Below are 27899 nucleotides of genomic sequence, written 5' to 3' on the forward strand. Positions count from 1 at the left end.
TACTTACTACTTTTTAGTGTGAATGAAAAAGTCAGTGTGTTCCTTTAGTATCAAGTTTTAAAGCTTTTTGTGTAATTACAAAAAATTCCCATAGACTGGGATTGGGGGAGATGGACTACAAAGGGACATGAGAATTTTGGGGGCTAATAGATCTATCTCTATCCTGATTGTAGTGATCGTTACAGAATTATAGGCACTTGTCAGAACTTACAACTCTTCGACCTGTATACTTTCTAGGGCAAATTTTACTGTGTGTAAATTATATCCCAGGAAGCCTGAATTTTAAAAAGTGCCACTGAGGGTTAATTAATCTGTCATCTGAAAAGTGGGGTGGTTGGCTGGGGAAGATAATCTGTTTTACAGGCCTTCTCTGAAGAGAAATCTGATTTAGGTCCCCGAAGTCCTTCCATTGTAGACCCGTCTCTTCTTAACCCAAGCTTCAGGAAAGTTCAGAAATCCCTGAAATTGTTAGCAAAATTTTGTTAGGTGTAAATTACTTTTTTTTTTTTTTCTGGGAAGAGATGACAACTTAAATCTTGTTGTTATAAGTAGGCTACTGTTCAATAAATGTTAAAAAAAAAAAAAAAACAGGTTGGGGTGCTTCCCCACTTCCCAGGTCCTCCCTTTTTCCTAAGGAAGGCCATGCTAGTGATTACAGCAGTTGGAGACCACAGTTTCTGGAGGGTGAGAGGAGTCCGTGAGTCCACTGACCTTAGTACTTAGAGCCCACCTGGTGCTAACACAGGCCTGTTCCTAATTCCCCACTTACATGGATTAGAGCCCTCTTTTCCACCTTCTTAAACCCAAACTCTTACTCCCTTCTCTGTCCTAAGGGTGACGAAAGGATATTTTTTCCCTGAAATATTTATATTACTTTAGTATATCCTAGAAAGTATCTGTCCTTTCTAGGTCACTGCCAATTATGGTAATAAAGGATTTTTCTAAGTGTGGAATATAACTACATCTTACTCCTTAAAACAGTCCTTTGAATATTAATAATCAGTTTTTAAAGTTTGGGATGCCTGGGTGGCTCAGTCGGTTAAGTGTCCAACTCTTGATTTCAGCTCAGGTTGAGTGCTCGGGGTGGTGGGGTGAACCTGCCGCATTGGGCTCTGCACTCAGTGCAGGGTCTGCTTGTCCCCCTCCTTCTCCTCCCTCTGCCTCTCCCCCCACTGACTCTCTCAAATAAAATCTTTAAAGGTTTTGGAGTTTATAAAATTTTCCACCATGTGCATATTTTAAGGAGAAAAATAATTATTTATCCATAATCTTAACCATTCAGCAATACCCCTACTAACATCTTTTTATGTTGTATTGATTTTGAGAGTACACTATAGATTTTTTTCTTATTAAAATATTATTATTAAATATTACAAATACCCAACGTATCCATTTCTGGCTCAATTAAGTTCTAGCTATATTAGCTTCAGTGGGGTTTTTTTGCTTGTTTGTTTGTTTTTTGTTTTTTAGCTTCAGTGTTTTTTAAATAAAATATTAAAAATGTCGTTGAGGCCCCTGCGTCTGTCTCAGTCTCATCCCCTTGACTCCCTCCCTAGCTGGAGATAGCTACTATACTAAATTTTGTGTTTGTCATTTGCAAATTTTTATTAGTTATTATTCTGTTTATATATACACATATCACTACTTTCACATGGTTTTTTTCCTTCCTATAAATTACATCATTCTGCACACATCATTCTGAAACCTCCTGTGTTTTACTTAGCATTCTTTTGTTCATTTTGAATGCTCATTTTAGTCCATTGTGTAGATATACCACATTTTGGTTTGGGGTTGGTTGTTTTTTTTCTGCTAATGTACATTTAGGTCATTTTCTGTCTCTCTCTCTTTTATAAATACTGATTATTCTGTTGTGTTGCTGTGTACATTCTTCATGTTTTCTTATCTAAATATGTAACAGTTTCTCAAGGGTATTTATTTTCAAATGAAATTCCTGGATCTAAACAGTGAGTACCTCTTTACTTGAGATGCCAGACTGCTCTCCTATTTCCACTCTCACCAGCAATGTAGGAGAGTTTCTACATCTTTACAACTAATGTTATACTTGATAATGTCAGTGGTTTGTGCTTTTGAGAATCTCAGGAAGATGAAGTGGTTTTCCTTGTTTTAATTTTGCATTTCGTGATCATTAAGCGAAACTGAACATTTTCTCTTATGTGTATTGGCTTTGTGGGTTTCCTGTTTTGTAAATTCCCTGATTATATGCTTTGTTATTATTTCCTCTTGGATTCTTGGTCCTTTTTTAAATTGGTGTAAGTTCTTTACATATTCAAAATGCTAATATTTTGCAAGTTACGTATCTGTAGTAGTTTGTGGTTTGTCTTCTAATGTCTGTACAGACTCTGTCATATGAATGTTCCATAATCTATTCAGTTGCTCCCCCTGTTGTTTCCTATTTGGATTATTTCCATGAATATTTTGTGTTGACTTTTTGAATTTTTTTCTTTTTTTTTTTTTTTAAAGATTTTATTTATTTATTTGACAGACAGAGATCACAAGTAGTCAGAGAGGCAGGCAGAGAGAGAGGGGGAAGCGGCCTCCCAGCTGAGCAGAGAGCCTGATGCGGGGCTCGATCCCAGGATCCTGAGACCATGACCTGAGCCGAAGGCAGAGGCTTAACCCACTGAGCCACCCAGGTGCCCCTTGAATTTTTTTCTTAAAAAAAATTCAGTGGTGGTGCTGAATTTGACCTGGTCTATTTTGTAGTTAGTGATGAATGTTCAAGACAGTTGGCCCAGTCCAGTTGGTACAGCCTGTGGGTATGAAATAAAGCAGCCCTTGTGCTTTTGGCACCTGAATCTGCCATTCTTGGCATCCCTAACACCTGTTCTGACCAATGAACTAACTGTAGAGTGACCTAAATAAGTAAAAGATTGTCATTTGTGAAAGTGGTTTTGGCACTTGAAGCTGGAGTGTTTTTAATGGAACAAATGTTCAGAGATACAGGAATTTGAGGCAATATAGTACTTATCAAAGGTAGGTCACAGAAACACCAGGCTCACGTGGTTTGTAAAGCAAAAGGAGTTCTCTGAGCTGTCATTTGGTGCCATATAACTTAAGAGGTTAGGGCAGGAGATCAGCAGACTTTTTTTGTAAAGGGCCAGACAGTAAATCTTCTGGGCCTTTTGGGCCCTGTGCTCTCCGCTGCATCTGCTCAGCTCTGCCCCTGCAGCAGAGCAAGCAGTAGGCACACAGCCTCACCCCTCATTTCTGTATTGTCCGTGACCGCTTTGGCACTATAGTGGAGGTGTTCCGTAGCCTTGCAAAGCCTGGAAGATAGACTGTCTGGCCCTTCACAGATAAAGTTTGCAAACTTGGCAGTATTGACATTTGGGGCCAGATAATTCTTTGTCATTGCCCCTGGTGGGGACCAGATTGTTCCCTGTTGAGGACTGCTGGTCTAGGGGATTCAGGAAATTCTTCGTTTAGTTGAGGGAACTCCTCCCTCCTTTTTAAATAATTATTCTGCGTCGGGGAGATGTAGCTTCGATTGCTTGCTTAAACTTTCACTCTGATCTCAGGGTTGCGTTAGGAATGTGTCAAATGAGCACTTGAATACAGTTATCCCTAAACTGTGAATCTCCTGATATGTGACACATACCGTATCTGGAAGTCTTTCTGATCTGTAGGTAGCTTATCAAATTGAGCAGTACTTAGTCTCTCTGTGTTTAGCTTTAACCCACTTATGCCAGATTGGAAATTTGTCCCTGCATTTGTCTGTCATGTGTTCTTTTTTGTCTCTGTTCCTTACCGCTGTTGACCTTTGCCAGCCAGCTGGGCCTGAGCCTCTAGTGAGGCACGTGGGTAGATGCAGCTACCAGGATAGCCCAAGGGCAGATGAAATAACATCCAGAATAAGAACACAGCATCTCTCTTGCTCTGTCTTTCTCACACAGAGTTCCTCCCCCTCCCCTCTGTATGAAATGAGAAGTAGTATTGATTGGTTTCGTACAGTGTATAAAATATGCATCTAATGGAATGGTATTTTGGGCACTATTAGCAGCATTCGCTGTGCCGTGCCCCAAGATTTTGCCTTCCTCGCCTTTTCTCCTCCCCTTCCTTCTCCTCCTCCTTAGTAGCAGGTTCTTAGCAAATTGCAAGCTTTGCCTCTGGCTTGCTGGATAGCAGTGGAAGCGCAAGCCTTTCCTAGTTTCCAAGGGAGACCGGGTGCTGAGACTGCAGTCTTGCCCGGCAGCCGCTTACCTTTCTTGCTATTCGTCTCCACACATCTTTTGACCTTCATTCTGCTATGCAGGCCTGCACGAGGAGGTAACAGTCCATTTTCTTGACGCTCTCTTTGTAAAGGGGGCAGAGGGAGAGAACGGTGGTACGGGGTAAGGCATACGGCGTTAGCAGAGAATAAATGCTGCCATTAGGTAAAAAGTGTCTTTGAGGTGTGCTGTATCTTAAGCTTGTTCCTGTTCGCTATGTCTATAAATATCTTACAGACAGGAGCCCCACCACTACATTATAGGACTTAAAAGCACCCCATGTAAAAATGCAAAATTAATGTCATAATGCCTCTAGAGGCACAGAAAAAAAAATGGAACTTTAATCTTTGGAAATAAAATAAAATCAATTGGTTTTAAACTCAGCTGTCTGACAAACTGCATTCTGTTAGCTTATGTTGTATGAGCTGAATCTAGTTTTCAGGTTTAAGGAGAGAGCTTCGTGATAACGTGTCTTAATTGGATTTTCAGGACTTCTGGAGCTGTGCTTTCCAGGATGGTAGCCAGTGGCCATGAGCGGCTGTGTAGATTTAAGTTAACTAAAACTTAAATAAGATTAAAAATTCATTTCCTCTGTCACACTAGCACGTTTTGGGTGTTTAGTAGTCACACATGACCAGCAACTGCTGTTTTGGACCAGGCAGGGATACGACTTTTCCATTATCGTACAAAGTTCCATTGGACTCTACTAAAGCAAGTGACCTATAGAATATAGGAAATCTAGTATTTGAGCAGAAGCAATGAATAGGCATTTTAGTGAGAGACTTAGAGATGGTTTGTCCAGAATCAGCGTAAAAACGGACTCACTAGGAATTCAAGTTGCATGGGACCTTAAAACTATAGACTTAACCCTTCATTTTGTAAGTGGAGAAACTAAGGTACCAAGAAATCAAACAATTCTCTTGAGGTCAAACATGTAGTTAATGACAGAACTGAAACTGGAACCCAGGTACGTGTTCTTTCTGCCATACCACAGTGTTAGCATTTCTAACACTAGAAATAGCGAGGGAAACTTGAACTCAAGCTACCTGCCAGAGCCCTGGCGACTGTAGCGTCAACTGCATTCTCTGTCACTTGTGCTTTGTTCATGACAGCTTTATAATGTGTTGGTGGCAGGCTCTGAAAATGGAAAAATCATTCTTTCCCAAGATAGAGTGTTGATTATGGCATTCTTCTGGGAGACATCAGGGGAAGATAGGGGAAAGTCTACTGCAAGGCATCTTTATACACTCATTCCTGATATTGCTAGATTTGGAAGAAGTGTCCTGCCCCATAAATCCACATAATTAGGGTACCCTTCACGGTGCTGGGTGGAAGAAACAGTTTTCAGTTCTTTGGTGTAATCTAAAAAAAGCTGTACTCAAAGCAGGAGACCACAGTTATAGTCCCTTTAGGCTTGTGACTGAACAACACTGTGAGCTTAAGCAAGTATGTTAATGTTTCCTTAGGCTTTTATCGACTCATCTCTAAAACAGGAATTTATCATCTTTGCTGCAGTCTTGGAATTAGATGACTTCTTGGAGTCATAAAGTCTTTTATCTACGGGTTTATGAATCTGTTAATCCTCTTAAGTTGTCCCCCTCCCCTATAGCTATCTATAGGTGCTTCCAGATTGATATGGAAGCGGTTCTCTTTGGCCTTTCTGGAATACCTTGTCTCTATATCCTTATAACATAGGATATAGTCCAAGGAATGACAAGCTATCTCATAAGACCACTAAATATTCTATAATTAATGACCGCAGCCTCATGAGTGCCATAAAAGACACATATGGAATGGTCCTTCCCAGTTTGAAGCTAACCATGTAAGTACCCTCTCTCTCCAGTACAGATTTTGGATACAGGACTCCTTAGCGGTATTTCAAAAACCAATTTCCTATTGGTAGATTCCAGACAAAAATTTTATTCTAGGGAAAACAGCTTTGTTCTTATCTTGGAGATCATGGAAATTTATCTCTCTTTAAGTCTTCTACTTATGGTAGTTTTATTTTACTCAGAGAGCCCTTTGATCCTTCCTAGGGCATATTTTCAAGGGAATCAACACCTCTTCCAAATGAATTATCCATTTCTGGTAAAAATAATTAAGGGGAACACTTAGATTAGATGGGTTGCCTATTACCGTATACACGGCCTTTCTTTTCCAGTTGCCACTGCTGAGCTTTTACTGCAGCAATGAGAATGATGTCGTAGGCGGTGTGGTGTGCCCTGGTGGCGGCGGCAGCGACACTGTGCTGAGTACTGGCTGCGTGCCAGCTCGTGTTCTAGGCGCTTTATGTGTTTTCTTATTTAATCTTCACAAGAACCCTATCTATACCTGCTAATATCTATCACAGCTGTTAATATCTTCATCGTATAAGAAACTTGGGTTTGAGCGCACTTAAATACTTTATCCAAGGTCATTATCTAGCAAGGAACTTGAGGAGTCAGGGTTCAAACCCAGGTGATTTGATTCCCACTCCCGGGTATTTTATCACTACACTGTCCTTGTCAGAAGATATATTAGGTCTTCTGTTATTATTTATTATGACTTTCTTCAGGTTCACTGGTGATTTGCTAGGCATTCTGTGCAGCTTCTTAAGATAATATCAGCCCATCTGTGGTATATAAAGGGGCACTACGAATTTAGATGCAGAGAGCAAATTATTTTTGTGATGTCATGCTAATTACCTGTAATTATGTGAATTCCACTGATTATGTAACCTCAAAGTCTTAGCAAATACAAAGAAAAATGCTTCCTGCCCTCCAGGAAACATAGTAGTAGACAAATAGGGTAATCAAAGGACTTTGGCATTGGAATCCCTTTCTGTGCCGTTGAACTGGGGTTTTAGCCTAGTTTTATCTGGATGTCACAAATATGTAGAGCCATGGCTTCTGTTATACTTTATTGTACTATTTTGTGAACATAGACCCATCTTCTTTTCCTAGCAATAAGGAATTGTGTTGCACTCAGATTTTGTGGATGGCTCAAATGCTTCTCAGAAAGAGCAAGGTGTGTGGAGCATGGGCTTTGGCTTAGGTAATGATCTCAGGGTCCTGGGATGGAGCCCCACATCTGGTTCCCTGCTGAATGGGAAGCCTATTTCTCACTCTGCCTGCCACTTTCCTTTGTGTGTGCTCTCTCTGTCTGTCAAATAAGTAAAATCTTAAAAATATATATATAGATATAGATATAATGTAAAAGGACCCTGAAACCAAAAAATTAAAGTATCATTGCTGTAGATACTAAAATGACCGTTGAAATATACAGGAGTAAAATAAATAAATAAAATATACAAAAATATTATGAATAATTTTGTGCCACTAAAAGAATATTAAGTTCTTTGAAAAATAAATATTACCAAAACAGAAAATCTGACTAGGCCTAAGTCAATTAAAGAAGTTGAACCCCTTATTTAAAACCCTCCCGTAAGGGGCACCTGGGTGGCTCAGTGGGTTAAAGCCTCTGCCTTCGGCTCAGGTCATGATCTCAGGGTCCTGGGATCGAGCCCTGCATCGGGCTCTCTGCTCAGCAGGGAGCCTACTTCCTCCTCTCTCTCTCTCTGCCTGCCTCTCTGCCTACTTGTGATCTGTCACATAAATAACTAAAAATCTTTATTAAAAAAAAAAAAAAAAAAAACCCTCCCGTAAAGAACACTTTAACTCCAGATGCCTTCATTCGTGCACTTTACTAATTGCTTAAGAAGGAAACAACCTTAATCTTATACAAATTCTTACAGAAAATAGACAAGGAGAAAACACTTCCCAACTTGTATGATCTTACTTCTAGAGCTGACCAGGTTATTACAGGAAGGGAAAATTACAGGCCAATTTCTCTAATAAACGTGGATAGAGAAATCCTAAACTAAACAATACTGAATCTGTAGAAAAGTAAGTCTATGTAGGGGTCTCTGGCTAGCTCAGTCAGTAGAGTGTGCAACTCTTCATCTCAGGGTTGTGAGTTCAAGCCCCATGTTGTGTATAGAGCTTACTTAAAAAAATAATAAACTAATATTTCCTTAAAAAAAAATGATACATCATGGCCAAGTTGAGCTTATCCTAAGAATCCAATGTTATTTTATCATTCAAAAATTATTCAGTGCAATTCACCATATTAACAGAAAAAAGAAGGAAAATGATAATCTCAGTATATGGGGAAGAAAACCATATTATAAGTTCAACACACACTAATGATTAAAAAACAGAACCAATAACAACAAAACCCTCTTAGCCTACTTCCTCCTGGAATAAAAAGGAGTTGATTGAACTTGAGAAGCAGTGTCTACAGAAATCTTGCATTAGACATCAGGGTGATAAAATGCTGAATGCTTTGTCTCTGAAGGCAAGAACAAAGCATGGAAACTTGCTATCATCACTCCTTTTCAACATATCCTGGAGGCTCTAGCCAGAGCATTAAATCAAGAAAAGAAAGAAAGAAAAATTGTAAGGATGTGGAAAGAAGAAATGAAATTCTTATTTTATAGATGACATGATTCTGCTTGAACAGTAATACATTTACAAGTAATGTCTTGTTTTCACTGTTAGCATTTCTATCATTTTGATTCTGCCTAAGTTCATTCTAAGAGTATAGAAATCACCACAGTATGTGGAAGTACCTTGTCATTCCCCATTCCCCAAGTACATGCAACAGAGGTCTCTTACTTCTGCTATGACTTTTTTTTCTCTACAGATCATATCTGACTCCTGTACGGGATGAAGAAGCAGAGTCCTTACGAAAAGCACGCTCCAGACAAGCTCGGCAGACTCGAAGGTCTACCCAAGTGAGTGTGGCCTTCTTTTTTATGTCATTTTGTCTATCTTCCTTTCTGTTGGCGGAACGATTAAAAAATCTTAAGATGAGTTCCTTACTCCAGCCACTGTTGTAAGAGTTTTCACCTGTGTTAAATCTTATACTACGTAGGATCAGATGAATTTATAGGTCCATCTGCCCACTCTCACTTTTATTTCTCTAGGCTCAGAGCAGGTTTATCTCCTTTCCTTCACAAGACTAATCATTCCATTTGTATTTAAGAGGCCACATCTGAAGAATCCCTAAAGGAGAAGGGTTTGGCAGTTCCTCAAAATGTTATCTGTACAGTTATCATATGACCCAGCAATTCTACTGTTAGGTATATAGTCAAGAGAAATGAAAACACATGTCCACACAGAAACTTGTACATAGGGGTGCCTGGGTGGCACAGTCAGTTGGGCAGCTGCCTTCAGCTCAGGTCATGATCCCGGAGTTCTGGGATCAAGCCCCGCATCAGGCTCCTTGCTCAGTGGGGAGCCTGCTTCTCCCCTGCCTGCCATTCCCCCTGCTTGTGCTTGCTTGCTCATCAAATAAATAAATAAATAAATAAAAGAAACTTGTACATAGATGTTTATATAACAGCATTATTCACAACAGCCCACATCCCAAATTCAGTGTCATCTCTGAACTCTGACCAGAGTTTACTTGCTGTGTAGACCAACTCATGTGGAGTTTACAAGCTTGCTGTAGAGTTGAGTCCTGGGCCCCCAGCAGCAGCAAGGGTTAGCACTGTGTGGCTGGGTGTGCCTCAGCTTCTTCAGCAGGTGTAGGAGTGGTGGGCACAGGCTGAGCCATCAAGAAAACCAAATAAATTAAGCAGTTAGCATAATTGGGAAAAAAGAAAACAAATTTCCATCAATAAAGGAATGGATACGCAAAATATTATAGATCTGTACAATAGAATATTATTTGGCAATGAAATGATACATGCTAATGCTACAATGTGCAGGAACCTTGAGAAAGCATTATGTTAGGTGAAAGAAACAAGACATGATTCCATTGATATGAAAAGATCCAGAATAGGCAAAGCCAGAGAAATAGAAGAAATTAGTGGAGCACCTGGGTGGCTCAGTCACTTAAGCGTCCAACTCTTGGTTTCGGCTCAGGTCATGATCTCAGGGTCATGCATCAGGCTCCATGCTGGCCATGGAGCCTGCTTAAGATTCTCTTCCTCTCCCTCTGATCCTCCCCCAACCTCACACTCACTCGCTGTCTCTCTTAAAAAAAAAAGAAAAAAAGAAAGAAAAGAAAAGAAAATAGGTTAGTGGTTGCCAGGGTGGAAGAGAGGAAGGTGACTGCTGATGGAAGGAGTTTCTTTTTGGGGTGATGAAATGTTCTGAAATGAGACGGTGATGATGGTTGTGGAACTCTGAACATGCTAAAACCACTAAATTCTATACAGTCATCCCTCATTTTATTATGCGTTGCAGATACTGCTTTTGTTTGTTTGTTTGTTTGTTTTTAACTAATCGGAAGTTCAAAGTTCAGTGGCGGAAGTCACTGCGGATGTGGTGGAAGTAGCAAGGGAACTAGATTTAGCAGCGGAGCCTAAACATGGAACTGAATGGCTGAAATCTCATGGTGAAACCTGAACAGGTGGGAAGTCGCTTCTTACAGATGAGCAAAAAAACTTGTTTCTTGAGACGGGATGTACTCCCGGTGAAGACTATTGAGATGACAACAAAGGATTTAGAATATGATCTCAACTTAGCTGATAAAACAGTGGCAGGGTTGGAGGGATTGACTCCAATTTTGAAAGCAGTTCTTCTGTGGGTAAAATGCTGCCAAATAGCATCCCATGCTACAGAGAAATTGTTTTTGGAAAACAAGAGTCAAGCAACACGGTACACTCCTTCACTGTTGTTGTATTGTAAGGAATTGCCACGGCCGCTCTGATCAGTCAGCAGCCTTTAGCGTAAAGGCAGGAGCCTCCACCAGCAAAAAGACTATGACTTGCTGAAAGCTCAGACAATGGTTAGCCTTTTTTTTAAGCAATAAAGTATTTTTTAATTCAGGTATGTACATTGTTTTTTGGACATAATGTTATTGCATACTTAATAGACCACAGTATAGTAGGAACATAACATTTCTAAGTATCGGGAAACCAAAAAATTTATTTGACTCACTGTATTGTGATACTCACTTTATCATGGTGGTCAGTATCTCTGAAATATGCCTGTTCGTTCTTTCTTTCTTTCTTTCTTTCTTTCTTTCTTTCTTTCTTTCCTTCTTTATTTATTTTTAAAGAGTTTATTTATTTGACAGAGAGAGACAAAGTGAGAGAAGGAACACAAGCAGGGCGAGTGGGAGAGGGAGAAGCAGGCTTCCCACTGATCAGGGAGCCTGATGCGGGTTCGATCCCAGGACCCTGGGATCATGACCTGAGCCGAAGGCAGACACATAAAGACTGAGCCATCCAGGCACCCCATGCCTGTACTTTAAAAGGGTAGGTTTTATGATCTGGGAGTTAGTTTTCAATAAAGATATATATATATATTTTTTTATTATTATTTATTTATTTTAGAAAGAGAAAGCGTGTGCATGCCTGCCCAGGGCAGAGGAAGGGGCAGAGGGAGAAGAGAGAGAATGTCAAGCAGACTCCTTGCTGAGCGTGGAGCCTGAGGCGGGGCTCGATCCCAGGACCCTGAAACCATGATCTAAGCCAAAATCAAGAGTTGGCCACTAAACCCACTGAGCCACCCAGGCACCTCTTCAATAAAGATAATTTTAAAAGAAAAACAAATCACTAAGGGAGCCACTGAAGTAAGGAAGAGTCTGGATATAATCTGCATTTATATAAAATATACATATAAATATTTATATAATATTAAGAAATAAATTTTTATATATACGTATATAATTATTTATTTATTTTTTTAAAAAGTAGGCTCCATGCCCAGTGTAGAGCCCAACACAGGGCTGGAACTCACAACCCTGAAATCAATACCTGAGCTGAGATCAAGAGTCAGAGGCTATGGAGTGCTTAGGTGACTCAGTCACACTCTTGCTCTCTCTCCCTCTTAAAAAAAAAAAAAAAAGCATCTGATGCTTAATCAACTGAGCCACCCAGTGCCCCAGTCTGCGTAATACTGCAGAAATTACCATGCAGAGAATTGATGGGAATGGACGGCGAAAGTATGTTTGGCAAGGCAGGAAACAAGAAGATGTGTTAGGAAGCGTCACAGTAGTCCAAGCTGGGAGAAACAAGATCATGAACTCAGGATGCACTGGCAGGGAGAAGGGAAAGAAAGCTGTGACTTGGCATTAAGGAGGCAGAGGATGATGAGCTGATAAAACACAATTAAAAGGAGCAGCCAGAGAGATGAAATGTAAGCCAAGAAATAGGGACAACATAGAAGTCAATGAAAAGTCAGTTTCCTGGTAAAAGGTGAAGGTAACAGTTGTAAATGTTACCGAGGTCAGGCAGGAAAGCTGAAGACTGAAGAAAAGAACTTTTTTTTTTTAAGATTTATTTATTTGAGGGGTGCCTGGGTGGCTCAGTCGGTTAGGCATCTGCCTTCGGCTCAGGTCATGGTCCCAGGGTGCTGGGATGGAGCCCTGCATCAGGCTCCTGCTCGGTGGAGAGCCTGCATCTCCCTCTCCCTCTGCCTGCCTCTCTGCCTACTTGTGCTCTCTCTCTCTGTCTCTCTGTCAAATAAATAAATGAAATCTTTTAAAAAGGAGATGTATTTATTTGAGAGAGAGAGAGGGAGAGAGAGCACAAACACGGGGAGTGGCAGAGGGGGAGGGAGAAGCAGACGCCCTGCTGTGCAAAGAGCCCCATGTGGGGCTTGATCCCACAACCCCAGGATCATGACCTGAGCCAAAGGCAGATGTTTAACTGACTGAGCCACTCAGGTGCCCCAGAAAGGGACTTTATGAATAGTCACAATCGTACCCCAGTCTTCCCTGACTTTTTCCAAAGTAGGTTAAGTGTCCTTCCTTTGTAGTAACTATGACTACTGTTACTTTGTTTTTGCTTCATTATTTCTCTGTTTTTCCCTCATGGAATGTAACCTCCATAAAGATCAAGACTGACGATAACTTTTTTGTTTTGGTTTGGTTTATTGTGGTAAAATACACATAACATGCAATTTACCACTTTAACCATTTAAGTGTACAGTTCAGTGTTGTTAAGTTCATTTGTGTTATTTTGCGACTCTTACCACCATCCATCTCCAGAACATTTTTGATCTTCCCAAACTGAAACTCTAATGTATATTCAACAGTAATTCCCTCTCCCACCCCCTTCAGGTTCTGGCCACCACCATTCTACTTCTCGTCTGTCTGAATTTGATCAGTCTAAGTACTTCTCACAAGTAGAGTCATACACTAGTTGTCCTTCGGTGGCTGGCTTACTTCACTTAGCGTAATGTCGTCAGCATTCATCCTTGTCACAGCCTGTGTCAGTGCTTCATTCTTCTTTAGGGATGAAGGGTATTCCACTCCGTGGTTAGACCGTATGCTGTTCATTCATTCACTTGCAGATAGCCACCTTTTGTCCACTATGAATAATACTGCTGGGAGCGCGGATGTATGAATGATCTCTTAGAGACCCTCTTCCAGTCCTTTTGGGTAAATACTCAGAAGCAGAATTTTCTGGATCATACCTTTTTGTCTTAATGACTTATATCCATTCCATTATGCTCATCTGTTTATTATGTCTTTTCCATTAGATTAAAAGGTTCTTCAGTGCAGGAATGATTTGATTTGTCTGTAGTTCCAGTGCTTAAGGACACTTAATTTATTAAGAGAATGAGTGAGTAAATTCATGAATAGTTAACAACAATAATAACAGGGTATAGTACTTGCTTAACTACCTCCAGCTTTAGAACTTCCTTCTCCTGAAGACTTGAGCACATAACTGCTTGAGTTGGAATCCGTTCGCTCTCGTCCTAACTCTTTCCCTTCTTCTTCAGATGGCTCCTCCTTGTTTTTCTTCCGTACTGCTGCTCCTAAGAGCATGGGGGAAATATCAGTTGTTGGAATGTTTCTGTGTCACATTTCTAGAGTTACTTAGGAAATCATCTTAGAGTAAAGCTAATTTAGGTGGTATCGTTTTAGTTGGTTGTTGGTTGGTTGTTTTGTTGTTCTAGCCTGGCTCAAATTTTCACCTTTTTGAGCCTGATTTTTCTTTCTATAAATAAAATCAAGTTTTTCTTATTATCCACTGTTTAGAGAATTTGTTTCGGTAGCCATTTGTTCTTGGGAGGTATGCAGCTTTCAAATGAAGGTGTTGAGAATTAAGGGTATGAGAGAAGTACATCTATGACAGGCAGCCATCAGTGTTGCCCTATTTTCTGGCACTCAAACTGGAAAAGCTAAAGTATTACATTTGAAATACGCATGGGCTCAGTCTGGGGCTCTCTGCACACCAAGGTGTTTATTTTTAATCAGATCTTACTTGAAATGGCCTCACACGTTTTGAGAGCTTCATTTGGAATTTGATACTATTAGAACTGTAAGGCAGTCTCCCTGCTTATTTATCAAGAGTTACTCCATGGTTAAGGTGTAACTTCCCTGACCTTGTATCATTTTCCCAGGGCGTGACACTGACGGACCTTCAGGAAGCAGAAAGGACTTTCAGTCGGTCAAGAGCGGAACGGCAAGCTCAGGAGCAGCCTAGCCAGAAGCCCGCAGGCACCGAAGGGCTTGAGGGAAGCTCAGAGAAGCATGAGCCTTCTGCAGTCCCGGCAAAGGAAGCTGGCGAGGGTGGTCAGCCCTGGGGCGGGAGTCTGGATGAAGAAGTAAGTCACTGGCATGTACTGTGCTAAAAGCAGGGTCATTAACATGGGGAATCCCTCCTCGCTGGTAACTTGAGCACAGTGCTCCTTTGCAGTGGACAACGCATAGAAAACACTGGTAACGTCTGTCTGTCATTGGCAAACCTGAGTGGCTGAAAGAACTCAGAGGATATCTGTCCGTCAGTCATCATTTTGTGCTCGGAGTTAACTGACGCTTATTTTTCATCTAGTTTTATTGAGATGTTGACCTATAACAGTGAATTAACATGCAACATTTTATTAACTTTAGGTTATGTACAATGTGATGATTTGATACATGTGTATGTTGTGAAATGATTACCACAATAAATTCCATTAACTAAATTAATTCTTTAACTAAAGATGTTTTTCTATTCTCAAGAGAGAGGTTATAGTATAATAAAAATACAAATAGAAATAAAAGGATTTACTGAGTGTCTACTTTATACTGGACATTATTTCAACAATTTTGTATGTATTCAAAACAACCCTCCGAGGTAGATGATATTATTTGTATTGTACATGTGAGGAAATCAGGTCACAAAGAGGTTAAGTAACTTGCCCAGCATTTCACACAGATGCGAAGTGGTTAAGCAGGACTAGAGCACAGGCAGTCAAGCTCCAGAGTGCTCTCCCAACCATGATTAAATTATTGTCTAAACCCCTGCAAACCTAGGAGTTTACAAAGCACCCCCTTAATCCCATGCCACAAGATGTCACTATTGAGGTGGACAGTTTTAGCTTATGTTCCCTTTCTCAAGTGGAGTTGGTAGTCAAAGGTATAGGGTTCTATTTAGGGTGAACGTAACTTCTAGTTTACTTAAGACAGTTCGAATTACACCTGTTATCTTAGTGTAATTATTGATATCATTCATCTCTACTCTCCGAAGTATCTTAATTGGGATGACAAATTTTTCTCGTCACCATAGTTAGAGGAAAAAGAAATCTCCTTGCTCCAACTCTAAATGGCTAGGTTATATAAACTAATTGAGGTTCTTTTTTTTTTTTTTTTTTCTGTCGGCTACTGTTTATTGATTAGTTACTACTAGCCACTGTTCTAAGGAGAGCGTACATTACCTTTATAATCCTCACAACCCTCTCTGAGAAAGTTATTATCCCTACTTTACATAGGAGAAAGCTGAGGCTCAGAGAAGTTAAGTAACTTATTCAGGGCCACACAGCTAGTAAGTGGTGAAACTAGAATTTGAACCAAATTCTGTCTGATTCCAAAGCTTACTATATTTTATTGCTTCTGTCTTTATAAACAAAAACATACACAATCTCTACATATAGTAAGAATTTCTCTCTCTGTGCACCTTTAATAAATCAAGCTAAGGCTTATTGTCAGGCTCTGTCTTTCTCCTTAGGGAAAAAATTCAAAGTGGAAAATGGGGAATTTTTTAAAAGAGTTATTTATTTATTTATGAGAGACAGAGAGAGAGATTGGCAGAGGGAGAAGCAGGCTCCCCACTGAACAGGGAGCCTGATGCAGGACTCTATCCCAGGACCCTGAGATCATGACCTGAGCTGAAGGCAGATGCTTTACCACCTCAGCCACCCAGGCACCCAGGAATTTTTTTTAAGTTTTAATAAGCCTGGTTATGGCAGGCTTGTAGAGTATTCAGAAATTGGTACACTGCTCAGACTTGGTAGCTATTCTCGGATTACTGTCTTATTTCTTCATATTCCCAAGCTGCTTTTTATTTTTCTCTGTAAACTTTGCTTTTCAGCGCTCCATCTTAAACAGATCATCATCTTTCTTATTTTCATTCCAAAATGAAAGGAATTTTTATTAACAAGGTTAATGCTACAGAGTACCCTTTGGTCAATTTAGGGAAATTTTTCGAAATTTTTCCTGGGCTGCTGTCAACATGATGATGTTATCAGATAGGAATCTAGAAGCTGTTTCCTTTCTGGCTAATTAACTAACTTTAGTTCAGTTCAGTAGCTATTTACTGAGCATCTACTATTAATAAGCCTCTTGGTATAGGAAAAGCCCATTGTTATAAGCCTGCTATCCTTATCATTTGGTTGGATTTGACCTCTAACATCTCAGCCTATGGATTATTTCCAGCCTGTCTATCGTCGCCTGAGGTATCCGGCTCAGCCAGACAAACCCTCAACACCAGTGTCTCCTTCTGCATCAAGGCCGTCTCTCTACACCAGTTCCCATCTGCCACGGACAAGCAGATCTTCAGTCCCTGACTCTGAGAGTTCGGAGACCACCACAAACACTGCAGTTGCAAAGGAAATGGACAAAAATGGTTTGTAGAGCTTCAGAATATGCGACCCCCACTCATGTACATGCCCCCACTTCTTGAGATCACATTTTGTTTTCTCTCTGGCCAGAGAGTGAAGAAGCGGATGTGGATGATCAGTCCTCTAATAGACTGTCCATCCGTGAGAGGAGGCGGGCCAAGGAACGACGGCGAGGCACGGGCATCAATTTCTGGACAAAGGATGTAAGTAGATTGGTCCGGGATGGGACATATCACATCACCATCCTCTGTTTGAGGGTCCCATGTGGTCCGATGAATCTTGCAGATGATCAAGAAATATTACTGAGGAAAGAGAAGAAAGACTACCCTGGAGTGGGACTCCTTTCATATATTCTTAGCTGGATACCCAGTGCCTAGAACTGTGCCAGGCACAAAGTAGACACTCAGTAAATAATAGGTGATGAATGAAATGACCAGAAATCTATAACAACTATGTAAGCAAATATAACAAGGGAATAAGCTTGTCAAATATTAGCAATTCTCCCTAGTAGTCCCAGAAAATCATATAGTTAGACAATAGTATTTTCCCATATAACCAGAGGTTCTAATGAACTATTTTAGGAGCATTACAAGAATTTCAAGGATTTGTGTTACTAAAATCTTAGTAACACAAGTTCATCTGACCCAATTTTACTCTTTTAGAGGAAAAAAGAAAAAAATACATATAAAACAGATTAACTTCAACTTTAAAATAAAGGCAGGTGCACTGGTGCCTACTAACTGCAGGCACATTCAGTACTTTCATTTACCCTCTTACTCTGTGCCGTTTCACTCAACTTTGTTATTGGCATTTTTTAAAAGGAAGTGACCAAGAATCAAGATGTCCCTGCTTACCAATGACTCATTTGAAAACTAGATGAAACCTTCAGGGAGACAAGGAAGGAAACAGTAATAGTCATCTTTTAGAATCTATTCTTTAAGATAAAAGTATCTCATGTTTATAGGCCCCGATAGACTACTAACTATTGACAGAGATGAAATAAAGTTCTGTCTTTTCTAAAGATACCCCTTTTCCTGCTGTGGCCTATGTGGTGTTTTTGATGACAGGTGATGTTCCTGCTCTGTCTGCCTCTGGTGGCTGTTAAAAACAGCAGTAACAGAGCATCACTTGGCAGTCAGTTCTCACTGCCTGTGTTGGAAATGCCGAGATGCATAATGGATGGGAGCTGACCTTGTTGCTTTCAAGGAGGTCTATAACCATGGTCTTCTTGTTTTTCTCCCTCTTCCCTTTTCAGGGGGATGAAGCTGGCGTGTCCGAAGAGGTAAAAACAGCACTGGTAAGTGGCAAGCCAGTGAGGCATGTCCCTTTCGGTTCAGCCTCTCTCACGTGCATACAATTTTGAGAGAAAAGAGCAGGCCCTATGCAGATTTGAGTTACAGGAGGATTTGGAGATAGACATTGCTCTGAGAGATGGGGCAGGTGTTAGTTGGCGGTACATGGTCTCAGGTGCTCTTGAGCAGGTTTCCTGCACTTCTCTATGTCTTCTGCTGATCCCCAATACAGTTCTAGGAGCTGTCTAGGATCTAGGATCTGTCTGCTTTTTCTCTCTTTTGAGTACGGTACTGAATTGTAGAAAGTACTTTGAAGTCTTTGGAAGAAAAGTGAAGACTGATACTATTTCTTTAATGGATTTATACTTACATACATGTGAAGAATGTAAACATCGCACAATCCAAAAGTCACTTATATTTGACTTTGAAATGAGGTTAAACCCTTGACTCTTATACAACTCAGGCCTGGCATCCAACTTCTCTCTGTAGTGGATAGCCTGGGCCCAGCTTTCCTGACATTCCAGGTTCCTGAAAGCCACTCAAAAATGACAGAAAGTTAGTGGTTTCCTTATCAGTACTGTTTTTGAGGGAAGAATGAATTTGGTTTTGACTACATGAATTGAGACTTACATGTACGTTTCTACTGGAAATTATGTAAAAAGATGGCCTTTTTATATTCTGCAGTTAGCTGAAAGTAGGTTCTTAGAATATATTTGAGGGGCATCTGGGTGACTCAGTTGGCTAAGTGTCCAACTCTTTTATTTTTTTTTTTTATTTATTTTATTTTTTTAAAAGATGGGGACTGGGCAGACGGCAAGGGAGAGAGAATCTTAAGTGGGTTTCACACCCAGTGTGGCACCCACTTAAAAAAAAAAAAAAGGAATGTATTTGATAAACCATACTGAAAATCAACAACTAATGCATTCTTAGCAGAGAAAATAGAAATACTGCATTATGTCATTGACCTGCCTGTATTTTAGTCAAGATGCAAAGCAATCAGTACGGCCTTCCAAGAAAGCAATGCCTAGATGACTAGTGGTGACATAGGTGAGAACTGCCCACCCTTGGTTAAAGCCAGGTGGACTCACAAAGAGGAGCTGTGTCGGTCGAAGTACCACAAAGACGTTCCTACACTTGCATAAATAACAGCAGCTCTTCAGTTCTTCACTGAGCTGGAATGGGCTTTTGGAGACATAAAGAGTGAATGTAGGGAAGTTGCTTTGGGGAATTATAAAATACCTAAAGAGAGAATCTGAATAATAAATTACAGAGCACTAAAATGGACTGTAATTCCTAGAGAGTTATAGGGGCCATTAAATCCATAAAGGGAATGACAACAAGAATGGCTTTGTTGTGACAGAATGTCTTTCGTCAGTGAAAATCTGTGACTCCACCTTTCCAAACCACTTGGCATGGGAAAATCCTGACATAGCGCACAGGTTAGGAAAGCTAGAATGTTCTTGATGCAGTGCTTCCCAGAGAATTTCATCTCAGGCCTTGAATGAAAATTATAGAAAAATTTTTCTGATTGGAGGAAGAACAGACTATTGAGATTTGATGTGAAAGTCATTTGTCAGACTGAAAAACATTTCACTCATTCAATTGCTTGAGGCATCTATTAGTGTCTGCCATGTGTCAAGTGGACTCCAACAAGAATCTTAAGAGAAGAATGAACAGTCTGTTATCTCTAGAAGGTAATTTAACTGAAGAGGGAAAACAAAAAGCCAAAAAACACCTGTTTTTCTCGCAAGTACTCTCTTCTAACACGAGCAGGCATGATGCCATTATCCTGTGGACCCACAGACCAACACACCAGGCCGCATAAGGTGCGGTTGTACTACAAGACAATCAGTGATCTCTTAGGACCAGTCTTTCTCCCCCTCCTCCATGTCCTTCCATCGGGCAGCAGAACTGAGCCAGCCCGAGGAGGGGGCATTCTGTTGAATTGGCACTGTTAGCTAATGAGCGTGGATACTACTGAGAAGCCAGGCCAGTTCTTTCTTTTCTTGGTTTTTGGTTCAGTAAGACTATATATTGCTATTGAGGTCATGACAGCTCCCTTCTCTTTCTTAGCCTGTTGTTAAAGAGTAGTGTCAGTATTTTTAAAATTAACTCTTCCCAAGACTCTGGCATATATGTTTTTTGAAATATAATTTACAGTCTATAAACTGCACAGATCTTTGGTGTACGATTTGATGAATTTTGACAACTGTATACACCAGTGTGAACACCACTCAAATCAAGATATAAAATTTTTCCATCACCTTGAAAAGTTCCCTCATGCCCCCTTCCCTGTCCCAAGAGGCAGCCATTCTTCTGATTTCTGTCACCATGGATTAATACTGCCTGTTTTTGAACTAAATATATAGGAATCATACAGTCATATTTCATTTTAAGAGTAGAAAGGAAACTTTAGTGGTTATCATCCCTATCTTATGTTCCAGTTAGAGTTAGAATTAAAATGACTCCAAATAAGTACAGATTTTGTTTCCTTCTCTTAAATGATTTCATAAGAAGATTCTTTGCCCTCACGCCCATCTATCAGTAACAACAACATGGTTAAGAAAACTTCTCTGTTGTTTAATCTAAATCTCTGTTGGTATCATTGAAATCCATTTCTTCTTTATGTGTACCTGTGCTAGAAAAATGTCATCAGCATTTATATACACATATCATTTATTGCCAGGAAGGACCCTGGTGTTTGTTTTCAATTGTGTGGTAGGAGAAAGACCATTCGTGCATTTCTATGGTGGTGACACCAAGGAATGATACTTAGAAGGCTGAGGACTTCGCTTAAGCCCAACACACTCCATGATTTTAGTCAGAACCCATCTCCATTGGTAAATCCATGAACAGGTGAGACTGACAATATATAATTTGATGTCTTAGCACCTCCTTGACAGGTGTGTTCAAAGCACATCTGTTAATTATCCATATTAGGTATGTAATAGAGACTTCCCAGAAGTCTTTTTTTTTTTTTAAGATTTTATTTATTTATTTGACAGAGATCACAAGTAGGCAGAAGAGGCAGACAGAGAGTGGGGGGCAGGAGGCTCCCTGCTGAGCAAAGACCCCCGATGCAGGGCTGGATCCCTGGACCCTGGGATCATGACCTGAGCCAAAGGCAGAGACTTTAACCCACTGAGCCACCCAGGCGCCCCCAGAAGTCTTAATAAATCTTTTATCTTGCTAAATGAAAAAGAGACTGTATCCAGATCTTAATGTGAGGAAGAAGAGTATTCCAGTCATACCTGAAAAAACTTTTATGTTCAGGAGCATGTTTGTTTTCTTCACTGTAAGTAATTACTAGAGGTAATTCCTTTACAGTGTTTGTTCTAGACGGCACAGTCATAGCCACACTGTAGAAAGTGATAGCCATTTGATTTCCTTCCAGCTGTTTGTTTTGGTTTTGTTTTTTTTGTTGTTGTTTTGTTTTGTTTTGTTACCTACATCTTTGGCCTGCTTCTCTTTTGCTTAACACTGATTTTATCTACTGCGTTCTTGCTGTTTTCCCCCTTTTACTTCTCTGGAACAGTTTCCCTAGCCAGTTCTGTTGTATAATTAAGTGTGTCACTAGAGGGCGTAAGTAGTCAACAGAAAAGATGCTGGAGAACAAGAGTAGTGCCCTAAAAAATTTGAACAGAAGACAGATTCTTTAGTTTTAAAGGAATTGTTAAAGAACCCAGCTCAGTGTATTAAAGTTACTTGCCTCCCAACTTTTGGGAATTTAGAGAGATAACCTGGGTTAGGGACTTCATTTACAGTTAAGAAAACTGAGGCCCAGGGAAGTTAAGAAGTGTTCACGGACTTGAAAGCTCTGCTAGTTGATTACCCTGTGCCCCACATGAGGGAATCTTTTTATTCGACCTAAGTGAAACAGACCTGCAATCAGGGCTTATATCCTTCTGCATTCCCTGTTGATCCATTTGGTTTTTTACTCAACAGATTATGTGTTCAAATTGACTTGCTAGTAGCTTCTTGCTTCCTTAAGTGAAGGAATGTCTTCCTGAAGGACAACTGAAAAGCCTCCTCTGAGTATCAAGATTCAGTCGGTAGGTAGAATAGCAGCATTCTTCTGTTGTCCTTGACATAGTAAGAATTTCCATACAAAATGCTTCCCTCCCGTCCACGCCCTCCCTCCATCCTGTTGGCTTTAGGCCAATCAGGTAGCACTCCATCCGAACAAATTCACTGACACCTCACCTCAAAATTAGCAATGTCATTTTTCCAGTCCAGAATGGAACCAGTAGATCTTGATTGCTAATCACCCCTCACAATGCGTTGGTAAAGGAGATATTGTTAAGGAATTACTAATTCATGAACATTAAGATATCTGTCTTATAAAAATGGTGGCCTGGGTCGCCTGGGTGGCTCAGTGGGTTAAGCCTCTGCTTTCGGCTCAGGTCATGATCCCAGGGTCCAGGGATCCAGCCCTGTATTGGACTCTCTGCTCAGCGGGGAGCCTCCTTCCCCTGACTCCTCTCTCTCTGCCTGCCTCTCTGCCTACTTGTGATCTCTCTCTCTCTCTCTGTCAAATAAATAAGCAAACCTTTAAAAAAAAAAAAAAAAAAGATAAATGGTGACCTGCTAGTCGATAGATGTGTTGGGAAATTGCTCCAAAAGAACCAAGCTATTAAATGTAAGATTTTCATATTACATAAAAGAGAAACCATACAGAGACTTGCTGCCAAAGCTTGGTTTTGAACTAAGTTTTAACAGAAAATGAAACTTGCCTTGGGAGCCACTTGGCCTCAGAAATGTCTCTACTACCAGAAGTCACTAAATGCATTTCCCATTTTGTCCTGCCTTCTCCCTTTATAACCTTCTTCTCATTTATTCACTGAGCAAGTACTTTTAAGTAACATGTTATAATCAGGCAATTTTTTAGATACTGGAGATGCAACAATGAATGAAAAGTCCTGCTCTTATGGATTATACATTCTAGTGGAGGAAATCTACAATAAATAAAGGTGTGAAGTAAGTAGTAGGTGAAAAGGTAGTAAGTGTTTTTGGTAAACCCACGTAGAATAGGCAGGAATCAGAAATGCCTGAGTGGGATAGGAAGTTGACATGAGAATTTTAAGTAGGGTGGTCAAATGAAAGCATCATCTGGACCTAGACTGAACATCATCTGAAACTCTGGAGCTAGCCAGGGGGAATAGCACTTACAAAGATTGAGGCGGAAGTGTGCCTGATGTGCTTGAGGACAGGTGAAAAGAACGATGTGGCAGAGCAGAATGAGCAAAAGGGCCCAAATGACATAGACTGATAAGTCATTTTAAGGGCTCTGGCTTTTGATCTGAGTGAGTGGGTAGCCATTGTAGAGTTTTGAGCAGAAGAGTGACATGATGATACTTATATTTTAAGGAGTTACTCTGCCTGCTGTTTTGAGGATGCCCTCTAATGGGGTTTGGGTGGAAGCAGGGACATCAGGAGGCTGCATATAATTATCCAGGGGAAAAGTGATGGCGGTTTGGACCAAAGTGATAGTGGGTACTAAAGATACTGAGCAGTTTTCAGAATCAGGATATAGTTTGAAATTAGAATGAATAGAATTTGCTGCTAGATTGGGTATAGAGTGAAAAAAAGCCTGGGGTTGTGGGGAGGTGTAGTGATCAAGGTTGACACTGAAGCTTTTAGCCAAAGCAACTGAAAGTATAGAGTTTTCATAACTGAGATGGAGAAGACTGTGGAAGGAATAATTTAGTGGGGGAAGAGCAAGCCTATAGTTTGGCTTTTAGGAGTGTTAAATTTAGTATGTCTAATTGACATCCACTTGGAAATGTCAAGAAGAGACTTAGTGTTTGGAGTCTGGAGTTCAGGTGAGCGGTCCAGACTGGACATACAAACTTGAATGTCAGCAAATATGTAGATTGTATTTAAAACCATGAGATTGAATGAGATCACCAAGAGAATGAGAGTTGACAGAGAAATCCAAAGAAAATCCAAAGTGCCCTGGGGCACTCCAAAATTCAAAGTGAGAAGAGGAAGAACCACAGAGGAAACTGATGAATCCTAGCACTTCACTCTGAGAATATGACTGTTTTTGGTTAAATTAGAAGAATTCTATTGATAACCATATTGCAGGTGATCTTTTAAGAAGACTCAGCTTTTGGTCTCCTTTGCTTTACTTAACCTCCCTTAGCTTTATTACATCTTTGAATAACTAGCACTTCCATTCCATTTAAGAATAAGAGACTTTCTTTGAAAAACTTATTTCTGAGTGGTATCATAAGCTAAATTCTGAGTTAGCTCTGTGATATATAGAATAGAAATTACAGAGTGAATTTTAGAACTGAAAGAGACTTACACTTCTAGTAAGTAGTTAAACTTCTCATTTTAAAGATAGCCACTGAAGCCCAGAGAGATTAAGTAACTTGCCAGGATCACATAGCTGGGTTCCTAGTCCATGGCTGTGGTACTGCCCTCAGGTGTATTTTTATGTCTGTTATGTATCCCCTACTAGTTAAGAGTGCAGACCCATGATCTAGATGGACTCCCTGGGCCACATAACTGCTTTGGATAAGTTGAAACTCACATGCTTCAGTTTCCTCATCTGTACAGTAGGGATAATCATAGTAGCTACCTCTTAAAGTTGTAAAGTGAAAATGAAGAAATACATTAAATAGTTAGAGATGATTGAGATTCATTCATGCTATCTTCCAAACTGTAGGTTCGTAAATCTGCGTGAGTATAAGACTTTGGGAATACTTTCCTTGACCTTAGAGTCATGTGATCTGGAAGTTATATATTCATTTATCCCTAAAGAATGGGTTCTTTGGAGAGTCAGGGAAGTAACCAGGCTCCTTTCTGACTCCAGTATATGTCCGTGCCCTGAGAATGTACCTGATGAATTTTGAGAAAGAAGTTTTCGAGGGGGTTGCTGGAGTAGGAGAAACAAGTAATGAGTAGAAAGGGAAGAAAGAAGAACTAAACATTGGGACGCCTGGGTGGCTCAGTGGGTTAAGTAAGCCTCTGCCTTCAGCTCAGGTCATGGCCTCTGCCTTCATCTCAGGGTTCTGGGATCTAGCTCCGCATCAGGCTCTCTGCTGGGCAGGGAGCCTACCTCCCCTTCCCCCTCTACCTGCCTCTCTGCCTACTTGTGATCTTTCTCTCTCTCTCTCTCTCTGTCAAATAAATAAATTAAATTAAATAAAACAAAGAAGAACTAAATGTTCCCAGTTTAGCTGGGAACTCTCTGAGTACCTGATCAAGTCAAGTTCCTGCAGATTTCTCTGTCAATCAAGCAGGCTTTCATTTCTGTGCCTCAGTTACCCCTCCCATTTATCTTTCTCTGCCGGTATTACTCCAACAGTTCTAGTTTTATAGATGTTTACTCTCTTCCCATACTCCACCCTCCCCCGCCAGCACACACTCTTTCTTTGAGTAAATAATAGCGCCTTTGCCTATTTGCTCTGTTTTTTTCCACAGCTTTGCTTCTGGCTATTTGCTGGGTCTTTTCCCCTCTCTCAAGCAGTATTTTTAAAATCTTATTACTTAATCTTGTGAAGCCCCTTAATCTGCTGGAGGGCATCCAGCGATTTTCTGTCTGCTCTCCACCACGGGGCAGTATCCTGGCCATTCTCCTTTTAGGTAAAATCCTAGAACTGTTTTGCTTTCCTCTCTCTCTGGGGCTTGATTACCTAATATGGTAAGGTATGTCCCGGACAAGACGGCACTGTCGAGATGGAACAGCAGTTTGACTAAGTTTAAAGACAGTGTAGGTGAGCCATCAGAGCTAGCAGGGTTAGTTATTTATGTAGGAAAGTCGTATTTTTCACAGTATACCATGTAACAGCCACAGTCTTGTGTGTGTGTTTTTTAAAGCAAGACTTTCTTTCTTTTAATCAAGTGAAAGGATAAGAAAATACAGATTTTCCTCCCTCTGCCTCTTTATCTTTAACCAGATAAGGAAAAAAACAAAACAAAACAAAACACGAAGAGAACGGAGTAGTTTGTCCCCAAATTGAAAGGGTTTTGAGAAGTCTGAGAAATTTAGTTACATAAAAATGCTTATAAGGATATTAAAAAGAAGGGTAGATTTAATAAGTGATGGCTGTTATAAACAGTCCTGTGGGAGCAGGCTAGCATTCACATGAAGAAAAGCAAGCCGTCCTGGATTTGACCAATTGATGACAATGGGCAGTCCCAAGGAAGGAGATGAAGATTGAGACTTGGCAGCCAACCAACGCTGTGTGGGGGAGGCTGCCTTCTATCCAGTGTGCAGTAAAGAATCTTCTCTAGTGGTTGACTCCACATTAGCCTGGAAGGATCTTTCCTTTCACTGTACATTTGCTCTTGCTTTGCGACTATAGTTTCTTAAAATACTGCAGATGTTGTGATTTTCTATATATGGGTCATACTGTGCCTTGCTCTAGCCCAAGCTATATAAACCAGCAAAGTTTCTTTTGGCATCTTCCTTTTAAGGCCTCTATTAATTTTAGGTCGTGCTGTTGCCAAGGAAATCTCAGTAATCAAAGCTCACATGTATTCCTTTGAGACCCTGTAATTTTTGGACCCATTGTCCCATTACATCAGTGAATTCTGCTCTAGTCAGAAATTGTTTTTGAGATAGAATAAACTGACCTTCGAGGTATCTGTTTGGGCCCTGCTCACACTTCTTATCCAAAGATGTGGAGGGTTTATCAACTAGTAAGAAAGTACAGTTAACCTCTTGACCTTTTGCTTTTCTTCCAATTTCTTTCTTCTGCTTCCCACTGCCTTCAAGGTATTGCTTTGTGTTAGTCACCTGTGACCTTCTGTCTTTTTGTTGGAGAGACACTGATGAGCTTGAAACTCTACTGAAACTTTTTTTATGGCTATAAAGTCAATATATGTCATTATAGAAAATATACTAAGTATAGGAAAGTGTAACGCAGGGTTCTCAAAAGCAGCAGCATGAGCATTTCTAGAGGTTATAAACATTCATTGGCATACTTGATGGGTCACAGTGATGGGGGGATGGTCTACATGCATTCAGTGGACAGAGGCCAGAGATGCTAGATGTCCTCCTATGTCCTGTATGACAGTTGTCCCTGTAGCTTGCTTGACTTTTGACTACCTTCCTGGACAGTCAGAGATGAAATCTGTTATCTGAGTATAAAACCAAACTTGATTTTATGAAGAAATTCACATTTTATGGCAGAGGGAATCTAAAAATTCAACCACCATCTGAACGGAGGAAAAACTGTAGTTTTAGTCTTACTCATTCCTGATAGCACTGCCATTTGTATAATGGCATTGTTATAAAACACATCTGCATCTGACTTTGTTCTTCACGGCTATCTGTAAGGGGTCCAAGCCTCTGATTACTTCATTATACTTTCTAGTACTATTAGCCCAAGAGTATATACATTGAAATAAATATTTCACTATAAATTTTTGTTTCTCTTCATAGTCTATTGTTGTTTTTTTTAAATGATTTGGGCTAAGTTTTGTATCTGTGAGTTCAGGATAATAAAGATGGGGAGAGGCTGTCAGAAAATATTTGTATTTTCTTGTTCTTTGTACGGTAAAGAACAAGAAAATAGTTATACCACTGAATAGTCCAAAGT

General features: G+C 40.2%; 1 protein-coding gene across 5 annotated transcripts in view; it reads left to right on the forward strand.

The window, feature by feature from the left end:
- Nucleotides 1–27899, forward strand: part of PPP1R12B (protein phosphatase 1 regulatory subunit 12B) — a 215933-nt gene that overhangs the window by 109784 nt on the left and 78250 nt on the right. For all 5 annotated transcript variants that reach the window (XM_059413108.1, XM_059413106.1, XM_059413107.1 and 2 more), the window contains 5 exons: nucleotides 8913–9003; nucleotides 14576–14779; nucleotides 16869–17058; nucleotides 17144–17256; nucleotides 18309–18350. In XM_059413108.1, coding sequence (XP_059269091.1) covers nucleotides 8913–9003; nucleotides 14576–14779; nucleotides 16869–17058; nucleotides 17144–17256; nucleotides 18309–18350 — 640 coding nt within the window. The remainder of the gene's footprint in view (nucleotides 1–8912; nucleotides 9004–14575; nucleotides 14780–16868; nucleotides 17059–17143; nucleotides 17257–18308; nucleotides 18351–27899) is intronic.

The sequence above is a fragment of the Mustela nigripes genome, chromosome 10 (assembly GCF_022355385.1).
Source record: "Mustela nigripes isolate SB6536 chromosome 10, MUSNIG.SB6536, whole genome shotgun sequence".
Taxonomy (NCBI): Eukaryota; Metazoa; Chordata; class Mammalia; order Carnivora; family Mustelidae; genus Mustela; species Mustela nigripes.